The sequence below is a fragment of the Mustela nigripes genome, chromosome 2 (assembly GCF_022355385.1).
Source record: "Mustela nigripes isolate SB6536 chromosome 2, MUSNIG.SB6536, whole genome shotgun sequence".
Taxonomy (NCBI): Eukaryota; Metazoa; Chordata; class Mammalia; order Carnivora; family Mustelidae; genus Mustela; species Mustela nigripes.
Genome location: NC_081558.1, coordinates 51,384,554 through 51,402,785, shown reverse-complemented (window position 1 = coordinate 51,402,785; position 18,232 = coordinate 51,384,554). Strand labels below are relative to the sequence as shown.

General features: G+C 49.0%; 1 protein-coding gene across 5 annotated transcripts in view; it reads right to left on the bottom strand.

The window, feature by feature from the left end:
* Positions 1-18,232, bottom strand: part of MTMR14 (myotubularin related protein 14) — a 45,979-nt gene that overhangs the window by 5,525 nt on the left and 22,222 nt on the right. For all 5 annotated transcript variants that reach the window (XM_059390235.1, XM_059390237.1, XM_059390236.1 and 2 more), the window contains exons 8-17: positions 18,029-18,099; positions 17,336-17,410; positions 11,794-11,860; positions 10,428-10,513; positions 10,083-10,159; positions 9,779-9,815; positions 7,418-7,488; positions 6,590-6,648; positions 6,269-6,407; positions 5,367-5,543 (exon numbers count right to left, since the gene is read on the bottom strand). In XM_059390235.1, the coding sequence (XP_059246218.1) occupies positions 5,367-5,543; positions 6,269-6,407; positions 6,590-6,648; positions 7,418-7,488; positions 9,779-9,815; positions 10,083-10,159; positions 10,428-10,513; positions 11,794-11,860; positions 17,336-17,410; positions 18,029-18,099 (859 nt within the window). The remainder of the gene's footprint in view (positions 1-5,366; positions 5,544-6,268; positions 6,408-6,589; positions 6,649-7,417; positions 7,489-9,778; positions 9,816-10,082; positions 10,160-10,427; positions 10,514-11,793; positions 11,861-17,335; positions 17,411-18,028; positions 18,100-18,232) is intronic.

The window sequence follows — 18,232 nt, the reverse complement described above, 5'->3', positions numbered from 1 at the left end:
GGTCACCCTAGCTCCCCAAATCTCATCTACTGTTCAAACTTTAAGGGCAGATTTCCTCTTCCAGTTTTAGCAGTCTGTAGGAAAACAATGGCTAAACACCAGAGTATTGAGGGAATGGAAGGGATGCTGAGTAGGATGGGGCACTCCTGGGGCTGGGAACATAGAGGTTTCTTATGTTCTCCACCAACCCCTGCCCAGGCTATTAGAGACTCAAACTACCAATGGAAGAAGGACAGAAAGATGGGATATGAGGATTCCTGGTTCCCTTAGGCTAGTCACTTCCCAAGCATCCAGAAGTTAGCACCACCAGGCAAGAAATACATCTGGGGGAGCCAGGGGATACTGTGGAATGAAGTAGGCAGCACAGATAGCAACAGGGTGTGTGATCCCAGGGGACATAAAGCCATCTCAGCAAGCAACTGGCTGCAGACAAATCTTCCTGTTTGAGGCTTTTGTCAAAGAAAGGGCTGCAAAGCAATTGTTCAGCTCCTGGGTTTGACAGCAAGGGACTATGCTAAGCAGAGAGGTGCTCCTAAGTGCCAGTCTGGATTAGCTGTCTGGAGGGGACACCTAAAGATGAAAGAAAGCAACAGTCACCAGAAGTAGTACCTGCACCTGCCAAATGAAAGAAGGAATACTTTCAAGATAGTCTCAGTACATAGGTAACTTCATCAGCTTTTTAAGACCCCACATTCTACTGCCCTGTGTCTTTACTCAAGTACAAAAAAGGCAGGAAAAAGAAAAGGGAGAGAGAGAGGTCTGAGTTCTAGCTCCTAAATATATCTATAGAGCCAGAGAGAACATAGGGCCAAGCTTCCCTCAAACTGGAGAACTGTGGAGCTGATGGTGCTTCCAAGGTCATTTGTCCACATCCCCAGGGCTTGGAGGGCTCACACTTCTGCCTAGGAGACTGGATTTTTGGCAACACTTCATTCCCTTATCTGGATACTGCTTAGGCCCCTCTTTATAGCACCAAAAGAGCTGCAACTCCCACTCCCCTCCCCCCCACCAAAACCATGTCCTGCCAGATACCCAGTGTGGACAGGATTCAGGCAGGTTATCTTTTAGTTAGTCCTTTATGGAAAAAGATACAAGAATACCCACACAAGCAGAGCTGTCCCAACCCACAGAGCTGAGGCATGAATAAACAGGTCTGTCTTGCAGTGCCTGGCCTGGCCTTTTACCCAGATGCCTAGTGCCCTGAAATGGCTCTCAGACAGGTGAATAAGGACAGGTCCTTCACCACAACTACAGTTTACTGAGCATTTGTGGAAAGGATGAGTATTTACGATGTGCCAGATACTTAGTTCTATTAACTCATTTACACCCAAATTTATGGAAGCCAGGATCATCAATCACTTGATCATTGAAGGTGGAATGAAAAAACTGAGCTCAGGAGGGAAGTGATTTTTCCAAGTCACACATAGCTAGGAGTGGCAAAGCTAGGACTGAAACTTGGCCCAAACTAGCCCCAAAGTATACTGATCTTCCTTCCTGATAAGGGGTGGTAGGGGCTTCAGGGACTGGTTCAGGAATGGGCACATAATTTTCAACTGGCATAAAGCACAGAACTTGTGGTTCGTGGTTAGAAGGGAGGTCCTCATGTGATCCCTGAATGTGAGAAAGGAAGCAGGGTGCTCGGGAGTGGCTGTTCACCATTAGGGAAGCTGGGCAGATGACAGAGCTAGCATGTGGAAGGAGGCAAGGGAAATGAACCACAGGAAAATGGAGTTGGAACCTTGACCAGACTACACCTGAAGGTCGTATTTTCCACTGGACTTTTCCATAAGAACCAACAGTGTTCCCTTACTACTTAAACCTCTTGAGATGGGGTTTTTGTTAATTGCATCTGGAAGTACCTGAACTGACACAGAAGGCTTGAAGGTACACAACTAGGAAGAACGTGGAAGTTGCCTGTCTAAACCTCTGATTACATAGATGAGAAAACAAAAATTCAAAGCCATCAAGTGACATGTCTGAAGTCATGTAAGGAATGAATGTTTGATCCAAGACCTAAAATCCCAAACTTTGAGGGGGCCTGGATGTCACCTCTAATCTACACTTATACCTGCCAACCCCCAAGCCTAAGTGAATGCTTCCAGGAATGGGGCTTTAGGGAAGATTCCTTCAATTCAACAAGTTCCTGAACTCACAGAGCAACTGATTTCAGAGATGGTTAGGACAGGATTTCTTATCACATTTGGGAAGAAAAAAAAAGGAAAAAATGTCAGTTTTCCCCAGCCCAGACTTTAAACCTTTAAACACTGGTATGTGTGTGCGAGAGAGAGAAAGAAGGGAGGGAGAGAGAGAAAGAGGTAGGGAACATCTGCATTCCCACAGCAGCTCAAGAAATATTTTAGGATTCTAAGTGTCCTTTTCTGGGTCTTAAGCTAGCAATGCCTTTAGGCTTCTTACCACTCATCCTTGGTTTGAAGCCATGATGCTATGCAAGACAATGTCAAACATGGGACAGGAACCCTATGTGTTGCAGAAAGCAATCTGGTTTCTCTGCCTCATTAAACACAACCTAGCCTAGGACAGAGCTCACTGCTTATAATTAGCAGTTGATGTGTGGTGGAAGATGGGGAAAGAGAAGTTAGCTGGGCAACAGAAGCTGGTTCCTGTGTTTCTACTTAGCTATTCAACCAGACTGCTAGGTGTCCCTTAGCCAAGTTGATCTGCTCTTTAGGCAGCTTAGCTTCAAGCTGGGCTCAGTGGTGGCACCATCCCTCCTCAGGCAAGAATAGTGCTGTGCTAGCAACCTCCCACCCCTAAAGATGTCTACTCTGGAGTAGAGACCAAGGCCACACGGGGCTGAGCCACTTACTAACTAGGACCTTGGGAGGCATGTGAGCTCAGAGCATTGGCCCTGCCTCTTCTCAGCCCCCTGTCCTGCAGCTGATTAGAGATTTAAAATGGTCCAGAAATGCAGCTCAATGAGAAGCTGTCGCAGTAGCAGCTAATAAAGCAAAAAGCCACCAGCCTTCTCATAGAGGAGGATGAGCTTGGGACTCGATAAGAATTAGCACCCCACAGAACTTTTTTCCCAGCCCAACACCTACTTCTTAACTTCAAATAAAGCTTTACTGGCTCCTTTCCTAGGGAAGTCCTGCTTTAAGAGAGATCCGCTTATAGAATTTGGAGCATTCAAAACCCCAAGAATTCACATAATGAGGGGAATTTCAGCTGTCACAGATAGCTTTACTAAAAGGTTTCTTTCCATAACAGTTCCCCCTACTGCATTAAAAAGCTGATTGGCTGTTGTTACCTAAGAGAGGCAGGGAAGCTAATGACAGGATCCCTCAGGCACTTTAAGATAAAAGAGACTAAATTAATTTTAATGTTAATGGAAATACATAATTAGAATGCTCCAAATCTGAATAATCTTGTCTTTCAGAAGCTCTGGCAAACAGGCAGCCAGTCCAGAACCTTGTTGCCTGGCCAGACCAGCCGGGCTCCAAGCGGGCATTCCCAGAATAGACAGGCAGAGCCAAACACTTCAAAGCAGCCCAGCCCACGCCTCTTCAAGGCCTTGTGCCCCACTTTGGTCCAGCTATCCCAGCCTTGACTAGGCTAAGCACACAGGGCTGAAAGGCCAGAGGACACCCCCAACTCTCCTCTGTCTTCTTAGGCAGGGGCCTTTGTAGCTCTCCTGGGCCAACCCTAGGAGTCTGAGCCACCCAGTGCAGGCAGAGAACCACTGGTGAGACTGAAGGAAATGATCACAAGATTGGGAAGTAGGATCTCTTGGCAGGAAGTAGGATCTCTTGGCGATAATAAAAAGCTGGGGTGTGCAAAGAGGTGAGTACAGCCTTAGCGGGAAGCCCTAGCAGTTGGACAGTTAAGGCTACAGCAGGACCCAAGAGGATAGGAGGACTCTCCAGACTCCTTCCCCACTGTTCAGCAATGTTGCTCAGGCAGGAAAGGAGATGGGGACATTGAACAAGAGTTCCAGCCCAGAACTGCGAGGGTTAGGTCATGGTGCCCCAGCCCCAGGGTAGCCCTGAGGAAAGCCAGGCATGCAGACAAGGGTGGCATGGCAGTCGGCACACACAGAGGACAGGACCGAGCACAGGCATGTGGCCTTGTTAGCCTGGCACCATATGTACCCAGCTGTCTTCATCAAACCCCCTGTGGGGCCAGAGGGGTCATGGTCTTTGTTTAGTATCTAGTAGACTAATCTACACCACTGGCAGACACAGCAGCACTCCAGGTTGAAGGGCTCACCTTCAGAGGTGAGCACACAGGACTCCCCTGGTCAGTGCACTGAGTGGGACTCCTACCGGCCTAGAGTTGATCTGCTTTGCTAGCATGGGGAGGGTGCGCTTCCTCCACTGCCTGCTTTTACCCATGGAGAAAAGCCAGAAGGTAGGGATAGGGAGAGGGTTCCAGAAATTTCAGGTCTTTTCTTGTAATAGGCCTATGACTTTGGGGCTTAGTTTCCTCACCGTTAATAGACCTGCTACGAGGAAAAGACCTGAAACTTTTGGAACAGTCCATTTCAGAGCCCGTTCAAACTGAGGTAGACTTCACAGCTCATACTCTTTATGCTAAATGCTTCTTTCTCCTTGGAATTTATCAAGGGACTCATAAGTCACAGACTGCTTTGTTCTCTCCAGAAGGGGCAGACATTCTCAAGACTTGAGAAAACAAAGCAATTCACAGGATTCTTTCCTTGTGGGTATCACATAGAAAAAGTGGTACAGGGTCAGCCAGGAAATGCTTTTCCCAAGTGCCAGACCATCCCTCAACCCTAAGGCCCTGCCCAGTATTCAGCTTTATTCTCTTTTAGGGAACACTATTCCTGCAGCACACTCCAGCCACACCTGTCCATCTGACTGAGCACTTCTCAGGTGTACAGAGTCTCCCAAGGTTTGCCTGAACCACACATATCTAGCCTAACTCCCTGTCTTTTCTCCTCACCGCTTCGCCAATCCAGACATGGAATTCAAGAACCAAGGACTTTGAGGATTTGGATCCATCTTGTTAAGCAGAATGTGAGGGCCATGAAGGCTGAGACCCATCAAAGGCAATAGGGGGAGGCAGCCCTCACCCTCTGCCCATCACACTGCCATCAGTACACCTTCTAGATTCCTCATCTGCTAGGGCTCTGGGAAGGAGTCTCAAATCATTCTACAAACCAGCTCTTACTCAAAGATTAATGCATCCTCTGGACAGGGGTAGGCCTGCAAGCTTGTTAAACCCCTCTGCCTCCTGGGTACACTCCCCACCAGGCTGCATGCCAAGGAACTCTGTCCCAAGACACCATCTTAGACACCAGCTCATGGGCCGGAACCCCACTCTCCAGGCTTATTAAGAAGGTAAGGCTAACCACTTCCACCATTAGAGGCTTTGGAGCTCCTCACCTGGGTTTGGGGACCTCCAGGGGACTGCTACCCATCCTGAAAAAGTCAGAATGGTTTGAGGATGAGGAGCTGGAAGACTTGGCTTCCCCCAGCCCCTGGTGGGAAGGCAGGCGGTCCTCCGAGAGCTGTGGCCGATTCCAGAGCACACTCTGTGGAGAGGATGAGTGGCTCTTCCTCCTGCAGTAGAAAGAGTAGGGCTGTTAGCCAAGGCGCAACCCCAGGCAAGCCCTCTGCCCACTTTTACCAAATGTCAGGGCCCAGTTCTTACCTCCACTGGGAAAATGCCATATGGAGATGGGTACACATTAGCATTCCCTCAGGCTCAGCTATGAGCAGCAAGGATTGGGTCTTCATAAGAGGGAATGTTACATCCAAATAAAACACTATACTACTGGCCTCGGAGAACACACTAGATTCCTAACAGCTCAGTAACTGCCTCTCCTTGTAATACAAAAGTCTGAATCATCTGTCTAGAGACAGAGTCATCAGATTCTCAGAAGACTTCACCCTCAAACAAGTTCCCAATTCATAATCATCATATTGAACTCACTGTTTTCTTCTTTTTTCTAACTGGCCCCACACCCCCAAGCAAATGATACAAGGGAGCTCCCCCAGGGAATCTCTTTTAACACCAGCTTCCCCTCACCCCACCCTGTCTGCCCAGCCTTGAGGCTTCTTTCTTAATCCCACAGGGAGCCCCAGCCCTTTATGTTCCCAGGCCACCACAGACAGTGCCCCTCACCAACCAGATGGCTGGCCTCTGAGGTCTAGGAGAGACAGCAGGGCATGGAGCTGTGCTCTCAGTCCTACTGTCAGGGGCTCCCTTTGTACTTGGGGCTCCCTGGAGCTCGTGGCCCTGGGCCACAGCTGTGAGCAAGCTTAGTTCCAGCCTGGCCCCTCACCAAGATGCCTGAGTCTGTGCTCCTGCAGGGAGCAGCTCCACAGCCTCATAGGTGAAACTCCCGGCAGCTCCTGGGGAGCTCTCCATGACCAGAGAGAAGTCACTGCCAAGGCTGGTAGTGCTGCCACGGTCCTTTCGTCCTGAAAGAAGCAAGTGTCATCAGTCATCACATTATCTTCTCATTATCTTCTCAAACTACTGGTCCCCTAGCTCTTCCACACCATACAGCTGGAAAGAGAAGTTTCTAGAACAAACTTCCTGCATGGTCTATACTCAGAAAGATGCACATACGCAAGGAAATCTGTTGGGGCCTAAAACTCACTCAGCATACAGATATCTTCCAGAGTGAAGCCTGCATCACGGGCTGGCAAACTCTTCCTCCTGTAAACAGAAACCAGAATACTGAATTACATTCTGGGCTGGGGTCTTCTTTGTCGTCTCCATGCCCAGCATGCTGCGTGCCTGGGAAAGAAGCTCCAACTCACTGGCAAATCAAGTCCTACCTAAAGTCCTGCAAAATGTCAGGCCACTACTGAAAGGCCAGCAAAGCCTGACTCCTTCCTTTCACCTTGGCCCCTCGGCATTCAATCTGACCCAACACACCTAGGAGCTTGGATTTGGAAGGCAAGTCAATTCAAAGACACCAACTCTCAGAAAGTTTGTAAGGGAACTTCCAGATAAGACTCCTGTGTTTCCCAGGCTGGAGGCAAACTCTGTTCCATGGTGGTGGGCTGCAAAGAGATGCAGACACACCTCTGCAGGACCAGCAGGAGGACAGCCAGACGAATCTGCTGTCTCAGCCAGAGCTGGGGTGCTGGGAGTCCTCCTATCCCTAGGCTGGCTTTTCACTGCAGCAATGTGCCCTGCTCTCCTAGTCACCAGAGACCACTCCTTTGTCCCAAAGCCTTTCTGTTCACATGAGTGCAGGCTGACCCCAGCCCTGCCTCACAGGCAGAAGAGCCTCTTTCCCCACTGGCTGTCACCAGGAATCCCTACCCTCAGAGGGAAGGCAGGGATGAGACGCTAACTTGCCAAGCATGCGGGGAAGCCAGGCAGGGAATCAGACGGTGAGTGAGACCCTGCCTACTCTTCCCATAGTGGCCCTTCCCAGAGTACCCTGCCCAGTGGGAGAGAACAGGTGTCTCCTCACCTCTGTGTCTTCAAAGCAGAGAACTCCTCAGAGATGATATGCTTCAAAAAATTGAAGCAGAAGAAGAAAATCTGAAGAAACCAAAAAGCAGCACACATGAGAAGACAGCTTTCTCCAAGGAGAGAAATCTAGGTGACTCAGCTCCCAGGAGAGGGGAGCCAGCCACCTGGTCAGCCCCTGATGGACAACAGCCTGCCTCAGGGACCCTGATGGATGTTCTGCTCTATAAATGGTATAAATGGGTGGGAGAGTGTTTGGCAGGCAGGGTAATGTGCCTGGGTTAGGGCAAGGAGGGAAGGAAAAATATACAAGGGTAAGCCAGTGAGTTTTCAAACATCTTCAAATTCAACATGCATGTTCTCAAGCCACTGAAAAGGATAAAGAGAAGGCAGCTTTCCCCGCTCAGCCTTTCCTAAGAATCCCAAGGAGAAAGGTTAACTGGGAAGAACAGCTGGGAGAGAGATTATTTGGGGGTGAGGAGATTAATGGGCACTGAACATGATGGAAAGGAAAGGGATCAGATTTTTGTAAGAGGAACACCCAGAAATAGTAGTTCAGAAGAACCAGGGGTGAGGGGCAGCCAAGGTCTGGCTCAGAGTCTGAGATGGGCAGGCGCAAGAGGCGGCTCCTGACCTCTAGCTGCAGTCCCACCACCTCTCTCCTCCCTTCCAGCCAGTGCCCTATCAAATGGGCCCCCACGAAGTGCACACAAAGCAGTCTCTACAGTTTTTAAACAAACTTCCCAGTGATTCTGAAAGGTGTGGTCCATCAAACCCTCACTTGGATAAACACAAACATGGTATCGCAGAGCCCCATATGATTTCCTCAAACAAACACCGACCCCCCACCCCCACCATCAAAAGGGAGGGAGGGTACCCCAGGTTAGGTCAGTATAAAAATGTTGGGTTACATAAAATTAAATAGGTGTCTTCACCACAGACTCTTTAATCTTTAATATGCTAGCGTGCTGTGAACCTCAAGGGCTGGGGAAGAGGACAGAGTGCCGTTTAACTGTTTTGTTTGTTTGTTTATTTTAAAGCATCAGCATCTAGTGTCTGGTAGAGGTAAGAGAAAAGCCCACACCCTGAAAACCAACCCTTCCAGCTGAGGAGACCCTCCTGTTGATGCTGAGAGGTGGCCAGGGTCTGAATCCAGAGCCCAATGGACTTGGCCTCATCCTCTGTCCAGTTTCTGAAGGCAGAATCTGGCTGGCTCTGAGAGTCGGGGAGATGGTATGGAGGACAGAATGTTCTGGAGTGCCAGTCAGTCTCCAAATGAGAGGCTGCAAAGGGGCTTTATGTGCTGTTTTCAATGCCAAAGTCACTGCCTCTGACAGAGTTCATGGAGGCCTCTGAGGAACAGGCTTATGAGCTCTGCAGCCCTGGCAGATGTGATAAGCACTCAGAAGAAGAGATTTAGAAGGGGAGAGGAGCTGCTGAGAGGGAGGAACAAAAGGAGGAGGCACAAGATAAGATGCTTGGAAAGAAGGCAGCCTTAGTAGTGTGAGAAAGATGCTTCAGGAAAACAGGGCGGGGGGTGGGGATGGACAGGGGGCAGAAGAGAAAGCGCTAATGCTATGTGACAGCTCCCACTCTGGGCACCTAGACTCATTCTTCTTTGTGAGGAAGCATGATCAACACCAGGAGACTCAAGGTGAATCACATTACTCAAGGTCACCAAGTAATAGGTGGGACAAGCAGGGTTCAAACTCAGGTCTGAGTCCAGATCTGCATGCAAGGAAAACTGGCTGAAAAATAAGCATACCAAAGAGGCAAAGACTGCAAAAAGTAGAAAAGGATGGGGTATAGAGAAGGCAGAGAGAGGAAGAGGGGACAGTGCCCAAAGAGTAAGGAGATCCTGGAGGCTGGCTGGCTGTGCCTGGTCTGGGTCTGTGACTGGTGTGGATCTGCTCCCTGGGCCGACGGGGAGCAGCTGGGCAGGACCCTGCTTGCTTGGCTAGCCCTGGGGCTTAAAAGTTGCTGAATGGTGTGAATAGGAAAGAGAGACTGGGAAGAGCCTCTGGGCTGTAACTGTAGGGCTGAGGAGCCCAGGAAAGGCTTGTAATTTCATTCCATAACTGAGTGCAGAAAACAAGATCATCCATATGAGAAAGATGGCAGCAAAACCAAGGAGAAGAGGACTGACAGCTGGAGGTCAAGGCAGCCATGTGGGAAAGCATTATTCTCCACTGCACAGGAGAGGAACAGAGGCTCAGAAAGGGGGCTATTGTGCTGATGCTTTTGTGGCCATGCTGCCTGATCCCTGCACGCACTAGGCAAGGAACTGCCCACTATGTGTGGACGCCAAGCAGGATGTCATGCTGTTGCTCTCAGAGCCTCAGCATTTGCTCATGGTACCCACCTCCTCTCCTTTGCTGAGCCGATCTACCAACATGTGCCTGCAACAAGAATGCAAGGAGGTCAAAGCGAACAGCGCACCAGACAGGAGGGCAAAAGGGGACAAAAGGGAGTTACGGGGACAGACCATGGCTTTGGCACCACAATCTCAGATGGGGCCTGATAGGCACCTTCTGTCTTTCCCAAGGAGGTAGAATTGTCTTTACCTCTAACCCTGTCACAGGAGCCACCACACCCACATACACACAGAAACACTGTTCCCAAGGCATTGTGCCCACCCAACAACCTAACATTCCCCGAAGGCTTACCCAAAGAGGAACCAGTCATAGGCCACGGTTAGGTAGAGGATCTCAGCAGGCTTCAGGGATGTGTGGATAAGTCCATCCTGGAAGAGACCAGAGAGACATGCTAAGATTAGAAAAATGACTCCCCATGACAAAGCCCTCTTCTAGTCCCATGAGCTGAACTGCAACTACAGACCCAGTGACAACCGAGCTGCCCAACAGTCCCCAAAATAGTGTTAAACCTAACACGTGCTCTGAACACCTGGGGTTCCTCACTCCAAATCTCTTAACTTCTGGAGATAGTCCTACTGCTCCCAGAGTAGATCTTGGTAGATCCTTGACCCCACGGCCCAGCCCATCCATACTCACAGCCCACAAGGAAAGGCGTAGGAGAGAGATGAAGAGGGGGGTCCGATCCCAGCCTGAGATACAGTGTACCAGCAGCCCGCTGTCATCTATTCAGGAGCCACACAACAGGAAACCCAGAGGAAAAGCAAATATGGATGCATGAAAAGAGGGCATGCCACCACCCTGGTCTGGTATCAGAGAGCCATACCACCCTCAGTCTCCCTCCTCCTGGTGGGCCTCCCCACGAGTCTTCTACCACCTACTCCCAGAAAGGGGTAGGTAGAAGGCACTTGTCTCTGTGCACACCATTTCTTCTTTCTGGCTACTTTCTAGAAAAGCAGTACTGTTTGGATAGTACTGCCCAAGTCATTTAGGTGGGGCTGACATGTACATCCCTACCCAGCATTTCTCAGGGGTCCCTACAGATATTTTGGAGGAAGACAATTCTTCAGTGTGCAGGGCTGTCCCAGGAACTGCAGGACATTTGGGACTCTTGGCTAACATGAACCAAATGTTAGCAGACTTCCTCCAGTTCCTACAACACCCATTTTTCCAGAAGCTCCCTTCCTCTAGTTCCTACAACACCCTGTTCCCCAGAAGCAGTACCACCCCAGGTAGAGAACCACTGCCTAACCCCAGAGGTAGGCATGTGCCCCTTTTTGTACTTGGTCACAGCGACAGCTTCAAGGATGGGCACTTGACCTTATCTGGGTCAATGAGCATGAGCTCTGGGAGAGGCTCTATCTCTCTTCTGGGGGAGGTCAGATGGCAGGAAACAAATCAAGAATGGTTACAAAGCTAATGAGACAGTGGGTATGAGAAACAAGAAGATTCTTTGTGAAATTTCTTCAGCACCTGGCTCTGCTTTGGGGCTTTCTTGGTTATGTAAGCTTAATACATTTCCACTTCTTTAAGCAAGAGCAACCCCACAGAAGTCTTGACTGGTATCGATGAGTTAGTCAGTCCACCCTAGAGACCCTGAGCATGATGGACCCATCCAATCAAAACACCCAAAACAGCTGGGCCAGAGATCAGGCCCTCTAGGGACTCTTGTATATGCCCATTAAGAAACCAGAACTGATTTTTCTCTCATCTTCCTGAATTAGAAGAGGTAATTCTGGCCCCACACACAACACTGATGATCAAAGGTCAGCTGACCTAGTGTAGAAACACCATGCATAGTTCAGATGGTAATGAGCTCACAATTTTGTTTTATTAGGTTTTGAGGACGTGGAATAAAGCTGCCAATGGACAAGGGAATCCTTAAATCCTTCTCCCATAAAGCAAAAGGTAGGTGTGTGACCCCCAAAAAACATATTCACGGTATCACGACATGGGAATACCCAGAAGATCCAATACTTGAGGCCTCAGGCACAGGCAGACTCACCATCGCTGTTAATTATGGAAAGCAGCAGTTTCAGGTAGTTTTGTGTTTGTTGCACCAGGTCCCAACTCTGTTAAAGAACAATAAAAGAGGTCTTGGAATCAATATGTAACTCAGACTGAGAACTTAAGGTATTTAAAAAATAAAATCCAAGGGTTATTCTTGGGCAACAAGTACCCCAGCATCTTGGTCACAAGTCATAGACCCCAAATCCCAGATAATCTGAGATTTTACTCCCACTCCAAGAGCTCCTCCCTCCTCTCTCTGCACCCTCACCCTGTGGACCACCCTTACCCTGCATTCTAACATGATGTGATGGTGGAGTAGGAAGCCATGCAGGGGCCTGGGCAACTCAGAGCCCCACACCCAGCAGCAGTAGACACACATTAGCCTCATCTAAGCCCTGGGCTCCCAGCAGGCTGTCTAGGGAGTTGATAGAGGCAAACAGAGAGTCCTGAGCCCGTGACCACTGGTGCCAAATGGAAAGAGCCATTCTTTTACCTGCTATCACATCACAGAAAATATCAACCTTCAACCTCCTCATCAACCATGTTTCATTCACTTTTTACTGCTATTTACTACATACTCCTTTCTTTCTTTTCTTTTCTTTTCTTTTTTTTTACAGATTTATTTATTTTAGACAGAGATAGAGAGAAGAGCATGAGTGGGAGGGGGAGAGGAAGAGAGAATCCCAAGCATGGAGCCCCATGCAGGCCTTGATCTCATGACCAAGATTACAAACTGAGCTGAAACCAAGAATAGGACCCTCAACCAACTGCACCACCCAGGCGCCCCGTTGTACTTGTCTTTTAATGAACAGTAATTGCAATCTGATTGGCAGACAAAATCTTTTAAAACAGGAGGCCCATGAGTTGTGGGGGCGGAGAATGAAAAATAAGAAAAACTGCAAAAAACGTATAGTATAGTAGTTTGTACTAGCCCAAACAAAAAGTCTAAACCAGATGCTCTGAAAAAGTCTACTGGAATTTGGAATTCCATGGAAGGGCCTGACCCAGTTCTGAGGCTCCTTTACCCCCATCTGGGGACAGCCTCCCAACATAACTGCTTATAAGTGTCCTGGGGCTATGTGGAGACGCTAGCTCGTGCCAGTGAGAGAGCATTTCCTGGGGGAAGGTGAACACGGCACCTGTAATTGGAATGGTTTTCCCAGGAATTTAAAACAGGCTCATTTACCTGACCCTCCCACAGTCCCTGGAGAGTTATGACCTACTTTCAGCAGCTCTAGAGACGGCCGCTGCAGCACTGCACTAATAAAGTCATTACCCATAGTAGCACAGGGGTCTTGTCCCTCATCTGGCTCAACCTGTCGTACACACCATTGCCAACAAATTTCCTCTGAGCTGTGAATCTTGCAGGTGTGGAAAAGCAGGAGCAGACACTGGGGGGAGGCAAGAACTGTGCAGCAGCACAAAGCCCAGGGAGGTCAGGTAAGCCAGGGAAAGGCTGCAGCAGCCAGGAGAGGGCAGGAAGTGACCAATAGCTGTGGCCTGCAGAGCTCCAATAACCATGGTGGCTACTGGAAGGGGACATCAAGGACCAAGGAGAGGCAGCAGATACACTGTGCCCAGTGTTGGGGTAGGAACCACAGGCTCCCAAAGTCATATAGCTAATCTGACCTGGGGCAGAATCCAGCCCTGCCAGACTGTGAGATTCACATTTATAGTCACATGCTATACTGTAAGGGACTTCTCTGATAGCAGAGTATGAAACTAAAGTTTGAGGGGACTGCAGAAAGTAAGGAAGATCTGAGAAATGCACTAAAATCTAGACTCAGCACTAATTCTCTCCTCCTAAGTGCTCCATGAACAAGTCTCTGGGGACAGAACTCAGCACCACACCACTGCTTACGTGTCTATGCTTAGAGTACTCTTCCCTGTGGTTGGCAAACTCCTATTCATCCTTCAAACGCCCAGCCCTATTATCTTCCACTGAGAATTCAGAAGCCACTGGTCAATACCTCTACTACCCAGGTGATGGTTATGCTGTTGCCTTTTTTCCTAAACTGAGCCCAGTGAGGGCGGAGGCTGTTTCAGAATCTCTGCGTCTACAAGGCCTAGAGCTTCGGGACTAGAAGGCATGTGTAGGATGTTACTTCTCTTGACTGTTCACGGCCAGGGGCCAGCTTGAGGAGAAGCAGACACTGGAATCGGGTCTTATGGCACCAAAAGAATGAGCAGATCTCTAAGAAATTCACGCCAGTTACATGGAGGGCAGCAACACATACAAGTACTGCCAGAAGTGTTCCTGCACTCGTGAACATCACTGAGGGCCTGCTCCTGAAAAACAGCGGTGTCCACGATAGCCCCAGCCTAAAATGGCCGTAGGAGAGGGAAGAAGTGAACTTCTGCAGGTGTGCTGACTAAAAGGAGACCTGTGGGATCCTGTAGGATCATGTAACCAGCAAGCTGAGCCTATTATGAACCACAGGGACCAGTAGGGGAGCTTCCTGAAGGTAGTGGCATCCATATAAGAGGGGAGGGAAAGGAGAAAAGCTTTTACTGGCAGAGAGATCAAGCAGCACATGCAAACCTGGAGGGCATTCTTCCCTAAGGGGCTGAAAGGAGGTCAGTGTGGCCGGAGAAGAGGGAAAAGACGGCTAGTCACAAGCACAAGGCTGGACTGTGTGGAGCTGAGTGGCTCACTAAGGGTCACTTGGCTATACTCTGAGGAAAACAGGAAAGTCAGTCAGTGCAGTCTCAGGAAGGGGTGACAGTGATGATCTTGTTCCATCACTTGAGTATTCCTATCTGCCAGGGCCTGTTCAAATGCTTTACGTCCACAGTTTCCAGCTCCCCCTCAATGTGGCGCCCGTTCAGACATGAGATGCACCCAGATGACAGGAGCCCTGACTAGGCTGGTGGTACAGGAAATGAAGGCAAGAAGATGTGAAGAGTTTCACCAAGGGCAGAGATTTAGAGAACTGATGGGACCTAGCAATGGATATGGGAGGAGAAAAACTCAAGTTTTGACTTTGAGCATCCAGGTAAAAGGTTGAGGGCCTGTGATGCTGTCAGATGTGGCCAATTCCATTTCAGACAGCTTGAGTTTAAAGTGGATGAATGAAGGGACACTGGTAAGAGGTGATGTAGATGTGGATCCCCAAGAAAGGCTTGGCCCAGAATCCTGGGTCAGGTGATAGCAATGGGCTGACGGAGTGGACAGTAGATGAGGTCACCTGGGGGAGATAAGGAGGAGTAACAGGGAGTCCTGGACACTCACGCTGAAGGGGCTGACAAGGCAGAGCAACACATACCTGGCTGAGGAAGAGGATGGTAGGAGGCCCAGTGAGACCATGTGGCTGAGCAATGCCCTGCCTTCCTACTTTTGTGCCTAGAATTTTATTAGTGTTCATGCCCTTGAGTTAACAGGCTAGCAGCCCACTTCTGAATTATCATCATTAAAATTGATCTGGCATTTCAGTTAAGATTCACTTTCATAGAAGGACCATACTTGAACCTTGGCACAACTCTGAAATGGGTGTTGTCAACTCTACTTTTAGAGGAAAGTGAGATGACTTGCTCAAAACCACAAAGCCTGGAGAGAAGGGCCAAGCAAGCTCAGGCCTAGATCCAGGGCCTTGAGATACTAAGCAGAACTACTCCTCATATGCAAAGGACTCCTTCCTAAAGAGACAGACATCCTAAGCAGTGTCAATACATTAAACCCCTATTCGCACCTTTAGTGAAGTAGTTCATCAAGCCCAGTTTATGCATCAGAAGAATACTGCCAGAGGGGCTCCTGGGTGGCTTGGCCGGAATGAGCATCCAACTCTTTGTTTCAGCTCAGGTCATGATCTCAGGGTCATGAGCTTGAATGCTGTGTCATGGTCTGTGCTCAGTGGGGAGTGCCTGAGATTGTCTCTCCTCTCCCTCTTCCTCCGTCCCCCTGTCCCCAGTGTGCACATGCACATGCTTGCGCACTCTCTAAAATAAATCAATCTTAAAAAACACGGGGCACCTGGGTGGCTTAGTCGTTAACCATCTCCCTTCGGCTCAGGTCATGATCCCAGGGTCCTGGAATGGAGCCCCACATTGGGCTCCCTGCTCGGCGGGGGTGGGTGGGTGGGGTGTTGTCTACTTCTCCCTCTCCCACTCCCCCTGTTTGTATTCCCTCTCTCACTGTGTCAATGTCAAATAAATAAATAAAATCTTAAAAACAAAACAAAACAAAAAAACCAGAATGGTGCCAGAAAGAAGAGTAAGGGTGGCCAGGGGTCGGGCCCACTTGACACCTCTGCATACAACAAATTAAGAAGGAAATCTGCCAGTTCCTTTGGCCACTCAATCTGTCTACTACCTAGGACTTGAGACCAGGGGATAGGGTCCCCTAAACCATTTCTTCTCTAGGCTTCCGGGGCACAACAAAAAACTGGCTTGCTCTTCTTCCTAAGTTCCCTCTTGCAGAAGTACCTGCATAGAGAACATCTGATACCACTCTAACTCATTCGAATAGTTATGCAGTTATCAACTTTGTAATCAAGGGCTGGTGTAAAAGATAAGCACAGCCTCTGCCTTTACAGACCACTTACAGACCAGACCAGCTGCCTAATTGGTGTTCCTGGCCTCTCTGCCAGAGGGAGACCTCAAGGCTAGATGGGAACTGCCCAGACCCAGGGGCAAAAAAAGGGAGGGAAACAGATTTGTTCCTAAGTAGGCGCTGGCTTGGCCTGTCTGGCTTTAGGCTCCGCGCCAGTTTCTATGCTGAGGATGCCCAACCCATGGTTCCCCATCCTCTGGGAGCTCAGTCTACCAGAGATGGAAAAGCAGATCTCTACATCAGTGATTACAAATCAGTGGAAAATTCCATGACAGATATGCCCAGGGTCAATGGAAATGCAGATATAGGCATCCAACCCTCTGGAGAGAGGGGAAGGGAGGTACACTGGAGAAGTCTACCTGGAGTGTACATTGGAGCTGAATCCTAAAGGCAGTGTGGCAGCCAGATAAGATGAGGTGAGACGTGGCAGTCAGGCAGAAGGAATAGACATGGAGAAGGCAGTGGGGAGAGCAAGGCTACTAGTTCTGACTGAGGCAAGTGACAAGGAAACTGCTGATGGCCTTTAGGTTTCTACACTGGGCTAAACATGCTTAAGACTGGGGCTCCTTCCATGGGGAGAGGGGAGAGGAGCACAATAGAAATAATTTTAAAGTTTCTATAATCAAACGAGGTCAGACAGCTCTGCACTTCCTCTGGCAGAACATGCATTTAAAAGGAAAAATGAAAAAAGTCACTAAAGCCCAGAGCTGGAAAAACAGACTCCATGAGGTCCTCTGGAAACAGAAGCTGCTGTTAGACATAAACCTTTGAGTGAGTCATGATCAGAAAGCTTTGATTTTCTGGGCCAAGAGCAAATCGGGAGAGAGCTAAATGGATAAGCAGCTCCTTCTTTCCTAGGCTGTGTGTGAGAGGTCAGAGGGCACCAGCTGGACCTTCTGGTATCTGCATGAAGGACTTCTGGGGCAGGCATCAGGCATCCCCTCCATCCCCCTCCCTTATCCTGCCCTGCTCCAGTCAGGCCCCTCACCTGATATTGGCTCCAGTCAATGTTCAGAGAGGAAGTCAGGAAATCAGGGATGCTCAGTGGGGCATCGACATAGTCCTGGGGGTATAAAGACACTTGTGAGATGCAAGAGGCGAGCAGGAGAAGCCATGGTGACAGGCAGGTCATAACCCTGAAGCTGTGGCCACCAAAGGCAGGCACAACATCCCTCCACAGTGCTTGCCTTCTCTGGGCCAGAAACATATGCTGCCCTCGAAGGGACAGTTTTAAAATCAAAGGGACTAGACACTGCTTCCAAGTGGAGTTTTCCAGTGGGCCATTCTAGTGTTTGCTGCCAAAACAGACATGATGAATCTACAGTCAGCATCCAGCAGGCTCCCGTGGCCGGCTTCTGCCGACTGGGAAAGGAACAGAATGCTGGTCCCACTTTTTACGCAGATGGTAGAGCAGAGAGGAAGGATATTTCCTATCCTGTCCCTGAAAAAAAAAAAACCTTTGAAGAAAGGGATAAATTAAAAGGGGAGAGGAAAGCATATATGAGAACTTCAACATGTACACACAAAGACAAGAGGGAGGGAAAATAATGATACTCATCCATGGCAGAGAAGAGAAAGGAAAAGGTAGTTGTTTTCCCCAAAAAGACTGCAACCTGTTCTCCATGCCCTCCCTTTGCAAAGAAATGTTAAGATGATTGTTGATGATTGTTACTGCTCATACCTGCTTCCAGTTAAAAATGAGCCCTTCAGCCATGTAATCCCGATCCTTATATTCCTTGAAAAATTCACAGCCTGGAAAAGAAGGGCAGAGTTAAGACATCACCTTTGCTAGCCCAGTTTCCTGAGATGCTAAAGGACCAAAGCAGCTACCAAGTCATAAGCTTTTCCATACTGGTGGGCCCCATATGTGACCACAGCTGACACG